The sequence below is a fragment of the Blennius ocellaris genome, assembly GCF_963422515.1.
Source record: "Blennius ocellaris genome assembly, chromosome: 2".
Classification (NCBI taxonomy): Eukaryota; Metazoa; Chordata; class Actinopteri; order Blenniiformes; family Blenniidae; genus Blennius; species Blennius ocellaris.
In genome coordinates, this window is record NC_137651.1 from 7733585 (window position 1) to 7741236 (window position 7652).

Here is a 7652-nt window from a genome sequence, read left to right on the forward strand (position 1 = left end):
AACTCAGTGTCGTGGAAGACGATAATGATAATTCTCTTCAGTGAAACACAAACCAAAATCCCAACAGCAGCTGTGTGTGTGTGTGTGTGTGTGAATCATTATCATTAGTCTGCTTTATAATGACAATGACAGATTGATCAAAAAGTTAGAGAGCACAAAGAATCCACATTTTGTCCATTCAGACCTTTTACTGTACAGGAAACGGGTTGGTGGATTAAAAGAAAAATGCTGACAAAGACCAATGAAGTACGGCTCGGTTTCCCTTCAAGGTGCTTAGTGAGGCAGATGAGCATCTTCAGCTACAGGCTGGTTTCCCTCAGGTGCCTTGAAAAGGCTTTAAGAAGTGTCAGCCTCCTCCTCTGCTTCATAAGACTGATGATGTCCCACACACACATTAGTCCAATGAAAATTCATTAGTTTGGTATTCATCTTTCATGCATATATACACTTTTTGTGTAACTGACCTTACAATTATTTAATAAATCTTATCTGACTCACACAGGATACTTTCCTTGCACTGTATAGATATGATGTGTCTCCTTCCTTAATACATTTCCATTACAGAATGTATTATGATTTATCTTCATGATGTATTGCTTTTTTCATTTACTAAAGCATGGAGAAAAGGGGAAAAAAGAACATTAACAACCTACACCATTAATCTTCTTGAGTAAGTAAGTCTTTGTAAGTTTTACTGATGCAGCATAATAAATAGTTATGGTAACACAATTTGTTTTTCAGATTCATATTGGTTATCTGTAGGTTGCTGGTCAAATGAAAAGCATCTCATATGAACATGCAGTAAACATAAAGACTTGATTTTGAAGTGCTTGTCAAAATCCACTTATTTGTGGTGGTTACACTGTGATTGTGAGTGAAAAATCAAGCTACTCCATCCTTAAAATAACAAATATAATAATTTGCTATTATAATAAACCACTGAGAATTATTTGTAAAGTCTGGTGAGGTGAGTTGTGCCAACAGGTCAAAGTACTTGTATTTACCCACTGAATAATACAACGACCCATTATAAATGAGTGACGGTGGCCCATCAAAAGCTCCATTTTAACATGATTTTTAAAACATTTGATAAGAATACAGTGTTTGTTGTATTCTGTTGCATTTTTCTTCCAGGCAGGTAGAATATATACTGCACTTATGCTCCTCGTTTCTGAAGAAATCTTAAATGTTTAACAATTTCCATCACATTCACAGTCTTTAATGATGATGGTGTTCAGTATTTTACCCTTAAACATGGACATGAAAAGAAAGGGATCAAATTGATGTAACCCTGCGATCAAAGGAAGACCTATGCTATCACTTAGTGGAGAGTTTAATTGTTACGAAAGATCTAACAGTGTGATTTATAGTCTACTCAGCAGCGATATATATATATATTTTAAAAAAAAAACAAGAGTGTTGAGTCAGAGGACAAAAATCAATGAGTTATGTCGATTCAACAATAACTTACGGCTCTGGTTTCACCATGGGGGGGGCCTGGGTGCTTGGAGGGGTCTTAAAAATACTCGGCTACACAGAATGAAACTGTGTGCCTCCTCTCACCCTGCAAACTGCTGATGCCCACAGTTTGACCAATTCCGGTTCCCATCTCCGCTGAGCCAATCGGTGCGGGCTCGGCCACCGCTCCCCTCTATGAGCTTGTGTGCAGCAAATGCACTCCACAGTAGGACACTCGACACGAGACAGACACAACCATGTCACAATGAGCTCGTCTCTCTCATCTAATTCAATATTCAATGGCTTTGGTCATGAAGAGCAGTCACATTCACACATATGATGATCACTTCTTAAATAAAAATTTAATTCATGAGGGAAAAAAACAATGAGCCTCCTGCTGGTGTTCAATGAATGGTTCTCAGGGGATGCAGGGTTTAAAAGAATAAGGGTGTCTTATAGTGTTTGTGTCATGGAGATCGCCATATTTACAGAAAAGCATGTTCCCTTTAACCTTGAAGAACCGAGTGACTGTTACTTTGTATTCAGGGCTGCAAGAAATTGCTTGGCTAGAGACTTCTCATATGTCCATCTCCAGTCCCTTGAAACGACACTGTGCTGTGCATGGCTTTTAGCATTGCAGTCACAACTGTAAGGAAATGCTTTCCAGCCTACTGAGATTCCTTTGCAAAACAAGCCAAACCACTGCAAAAGACACATATTGCATGCATAAATTCTAAGAAGTAGGATATATCCCCGCATCGAGCAAATAATGTCCCACTCTGTACAGTAGTATTTCATTACTTCAGTGTAATTACTATGTTGATATTACATGTATTATTCAGTTTCTTGCATATCACTTTTGCCTCCAGATGCAAAATGTTAACACAGAGAATTAATGAGTTTCCACAATCATTCCAATCTTTCTCTGAATCTGCAGCTCCTGTATGTTTTTCTTTTTATTCTGATCATTCCACATCCAAGCAGACACACACACATACACCCTGAGCTCTGTCTGCTTTTTCTTGGATTTACCAGAATTGCTCATTCTCCCCCGTTCTTCATCCAAAATCCTTCATTCGTTCCTCTCTTCCATCCTTTTCCAAACTGTCTACTCCACCTCCACTTTATTCTCCCAAAAGCAGTTCCTATTCCCCGCTCGTCTTTCGTCTATGTCACTCTCGTCCACACACTCCCGTAACCCTTTCTAATTCTTCAGTCCTCTCCGTGCCACCTTTCCACTTCAGGTCTTGGTGTCTGAGAGTGATTGTGCTTGACAAGGGTGCAGTCGACTTTGAAGAGCAGTTCAAGGTCAATGCAGCCCTGCCTGTGAAAGTACAGAGAGTCTCTACACAATCATGGCCATTTTCACACACAGCTTCAAACACCCTCTCAATCACAAACTCAGGAAGACATGTACGCTCCCTGAAAGCACACACACACACACACACACACACACACACACACACACACACACACACACACACACACACACACACACACACACACACACACACAGAGTTAGAGATCGGTCTCACGAGAAGGAAAAATAATACTGTCCCACACAAGACAAATGTTATTTCTGACACCATATTGTCATACATATGCAGAGTGATTTGTCTCTGACTCTTCATTTCCATAAACAAATTCAGGCAGATTCACAAAGAAGTCCCAACATCTTCAGAAAAATTCTGCTTCATTTTCAGAGTGAAGAAATAAATCACAGCCCCAATGTTACATACAAAGAATCAATGCAATCATGACCACTGTTTTCAAAGAAAAGCACCCATCGATCTTTTATACACGGTCCAGTTAAGACTTGACAGATCCCAACTTCATCACACACAGATGAAATCTCTAATTAGTTGATTTACGGTCTCCAGTTAAACAGTCAATAGATAATTGATGTGTCATTTTGATTGTGAGGGAAATGTCGGAGGAACTGATATAAAGGAAAGCCTTGTCAGCCAGCAGGTTTTAACCAGGATCATCCTTGCGGTGAGGTGATGATGCAAAACACTGTTACACCATGCCGCAGGAGCCAGAATCTCTCAAATATAATTGCCTGTATGAAAGATATCAGGTCTAACAACATTCAGTTCCCAGTCAGCACCGAGGGCCGAAGCCCCTGGAAAAACATGTGTTGGAGCCAGAGGCGTCCTGTTATGTATATCTTCTCCTGCAATATGTATATGTGTTTGGGTTATGTAATCCTTGGTACAGTCACGTGACAGTAACTACTTTGCAAACTATTTTCACTATTTTTGAGAATCCAGACAAAAAGAAGCAAATGATGAAGTAAAAATAGAATAAATAAGTTGTTTCCTTTCTTAAAATACAATTTTGTATTGCTTTTTATTCTTGTCATTTTCCTTTTCATTGATAAATAGGAAATACGTATATTTCCAGTAACAGTTGGGTGTTTTACAGCTTGACTATTAGATTTTAGACAAGACAAACAGCTGACTGTAACTTCAGAGTTTAATGTTGCAACAGTGTGACAAAATCAAAAATTGCTGTAACTAAAAAAAAAGAAATACATTAATTTATTTAAATTTTCCTTTAAAAAAATTATTCAGCCTGACCCTATGAAAAGGCTTAATTTGGAATAAGTTTGACTGTCTAGCTTTAGCCCACGTTGCATTGAAACATGAGTGAATGTTTCTATCAGTTATTGAAGAGATTCTTCTTGTTGTCTTCAAAATACAATTAAAATTCTATCTAAATTTAAATTTAAGATCCATTCTTATTGCAAGTTCCCAGTAACACAGACTTGAAATTTATAAGTTTGTCCGAAAAGCAACCAGTAATAATTAAAGAAAAAGATTATATCAGAGACATACGATTTCTGACTGATGAGACACATCGAAGATGGTTTCCAATCCATTTCTTCAATCATTATCTGTTTTGTGCTTTCACAATAACAAACATCAAACGCATTCAGAGTTTGAGAAGAACTGTACTGGTATGCATGAACGGCACAATCACATTAGCCCATGTACAGCTCAGGTCCAATGCTGCTCTAATGCTGTCAGGTGAGGCCGAAGGACAGAATCTGTAGTCAGCACCGTGTGTGCAGGTATTACTACTGCTGTCACGACCTAAATCTGTTTATACAGGCACATTAAGGAGCTTCATGCATGTGTGCCCTTGAACCCTGTCGTCCCATACACATTAGAGGGCCTGATCTACCGAGTGAGGATCAAAAAGCTCAAGCCAACATCTTTTACTTCTTTGAAAGAGGATTTATGATGAGTTAAAGTCATTCTGTATTGAGTTATATGTGTTGGGGTTGGCATTTTTTTTTTATTGCAGGCTTTCAAACCTCCTCTCCCTCAATGTAGACATGCACACACTCACTGCATTCTCCTCTCGTCCAGGTGGCCGTCACACCATCTACAACATCTCCCAGCAGTGACTCAACTTCTAACTTCAGAGTGCAGAGTGAGTAACTGAATGGATGAGTAACACAGCTGAAGCACATTTTCCTTTCATCTCGTACACGAACCGCTCCCTTTCTCCCTTGCTGTTTCTTCATTGAGGATTCAGGCCCTTTTGAGCGGAACACTTTGAAACAAGTGATAACCGATGACATAAATATATATTCTCATGACCCCGTTGTATCTACAGGCCTCAAGGTGGTTAACTGCTGATCCGCATTCCCTATTGTCTGAAAACTTCCACTTCAGCACCTCCTTGACTCGGAGCCAGCTTGAACCCAGTAATTCCACATTTATCATCACAGGCTGAAAACACATCTCTTTTTTAAAAAAAAACACTTCTCCTTCCCATCTCTGCTGCAATCTCCCTATAGTGCAACCAATCCTGTCAAAGAACCTTCATCTTCCGTCTCATTCTCGCACTGATAAATACTAATATTCCAATCTTATTTTAAATTTGAAAGAAAAACCTAAACCTTGGAGCAACATCACGGACTGTCTGTTTTGAGTATCAATGAGACAGAGAAAAAGAGATGAGAGGACAGTGTGTATATGTGAGATAAAGAGTGATATAGAGAGAGATATATAGAGAGAGATCATTAAAGCTCGATACAGAGTGTGTGACTGGTTGTACCTTCAGTGTGTATAGCAGACACGTAGGTCCAATTGTATCTCTTGACAATGTCCACCATCGCTCTCGCCTGCTGTGCGTCTGAAGGCACCACCCGCATAAAGTATTTGTAAAGGCTCTGAAACATTGGAAACAAAGGGAGTGAAACTTATTCCAGAGCATCAGGAGAAAACTTTCAGCCGAGTGGATAATGGATACGTTTGAATAATTAAGTTAAAGTTACATTAAAGCTGAGCAGTAGAGATTCTCTTTAATATAGTCTGTCTGATATTAATGCGCAGCTTTGAAAACATTTGCCCAGCGATAAGAGAGCTCACCTTATCGCTGAGGTCCATACTGGTGGCAGAGTAGGCAATCTGCGGTATGTTGAAAAGCTGTAGGAGGTTCTGAACCTGGATGGCCACTGAGCTTGACCCCGGCCCAATTAAGCCCACGATGGGTTTCTTCCCTCGCATTGGAGTGGCGGCAGGGTCAGCGCACTTTATGGTCGTCCCTCCACCTCCCCCTCCTCCTCCTCCTCCTCCTCCTCCTCCTCCCCAAGCGCCTCCTCCACCCCACTCCTCAGCCTCGTCAGAGGAAACCAGAGAATCCCGAATGAACTCGATGCTCTGCTCCAGAGCCACAGCCGAGTTCCAGCAAGAGTCCCGGATCTCACAGCCCAGGCTGATGTTGGGAAGGATGTACGGATCAGCGTTGATCCGGTCCAGCGTGTGCATCATGGCCTCCACCCTCTGGATGCCATACTGCTCTCGCACAGCACCGCACTTGCGCTCATGTACCTGTGAAAACATTGTGGAAATCGATTGAGGTAGACCGACTATGCGCTCGTATTATTCATGGTCAAAGTATGAAACAATGGACACATGCTTTAGCAGCTTGTTCAATGGGAGGTCTCATATTCATTTTTTATGAAAACCAGCTCGTTGCAGCAATATCATCTGCCACAAATACATGATTGAAGCTGGTGTTGAATTAAAGTCACGTGATGTAAAATTGTTGCCAGACTGAGTCCTGAAATTTCAACAGCTTTTAAGGATGAATGTCTTCAAAGCAACAAAAGAGGTGAAATCAAGTGATGCACTCAGGTAAACAGAAATGGTGAAATCATGAACAAAATCTATTCTACTGGACGTCCACAAAATGGGGAAAAAACACTGAAGACATGCAGAATTGATCGCCTTTCAGTCGAGTCTAATTGAACTGTCATTTGAGTAACAAGGCAGTATTAAGTACTGTCATCACATTGACTTAAATTATTGAGATTCGTTTTACAGATGCAGCAGGACGCATGAACGCATTGTGAAACCCACAATTGGACTTTGGGATTCATTGTTTTGCATTATGTCATGTTCAAGTACTGTATTTTTTTTCTGTTTGCTATTATCTATAATGAGATGGAAAAACGCTTAAATGCCAGTGGGTGACTTCTGGTTCCTGGGGTAGCTAATGGAGCTTGAGTGTTCATGGAGGAGGTACATCCAACAAATTGAATGTCTTTCGGGGGTTTTAATAAGATGAGCATCATTATGAGTCTCAGTGCAATAGATTGCACATTTGGCTGGAAGTTAAACTAAACATTTAACCATTTCAAATATCCATTTGACTTCTCCAATCTATTTGTTGGTTTTTTGGGTTGTTTTTTTTTCAAAAGCAACGAGCATTATAAGTGAATGAGTGGACGCTAGATGTGGAAAAGTGTTTAGAGTCTTACAACAAACAGCGCATATTTCAGAAACATACAAAAACAAAACATTACCTTGTCAGCCGGAGGCTGATGATGGACAGAAAACAGCGCTCCAATGATGATATCTCCAGGGATGTGTGCTACAACTCGCCGTTCATTGGACTGGATGGAGTCAGCTTGATAGAGCTTGGACAGAAGGAGCAGCCAGAGACAGAACGTCATCTTGTGGCCTTTGACTAACAAAGGAGTGTCAGATCTCAAACTCTTCGTGCAGAGCCGTCACAGGGAACCACTCATCCGACACAGACTTTTCCCGGCCATGGCAGGAGCTTGTTGCACATAGGAGTGTGATTTGAGTGAATTCCTTCCTTCTGCTTTTTTGCCTTTATGTTTCAAGGTGGAAGCATCACTGCAACAGCGGAGACACGTGCAGCAAGACAAC

General features: G+C 40.6%; 1 protein-coding gene across 1 annotated transcript in view; it reads right to left on the reverse strand.

The window, feature by feature from the left end:
* Positions 1-7432, reverse strand: part of grm5b (glutamate receptor, metabotropic 5b) — a gene marked incomplete at both ends in the record, with an annotated part of 62998 nt that extends 55566 nt beyond the window's left edge. The window contains 3 exons of the mRNA XM_080505751.1: positions 5530-5644; positions 5844-6305; positions 7283-7432. Coding sequence (XP_080361877.1) covers positions 5530-5644; positions 5844-6305; positions 7283-7432 — 727 coding nt within the window. The remainder of the gene's footprint in view (positions 1-5529; positions 5645-5843; positions 6306-7282) is intronic.
* Between the last annotated feature and the right edge of the window lie 220 nt (positions 7433-7652).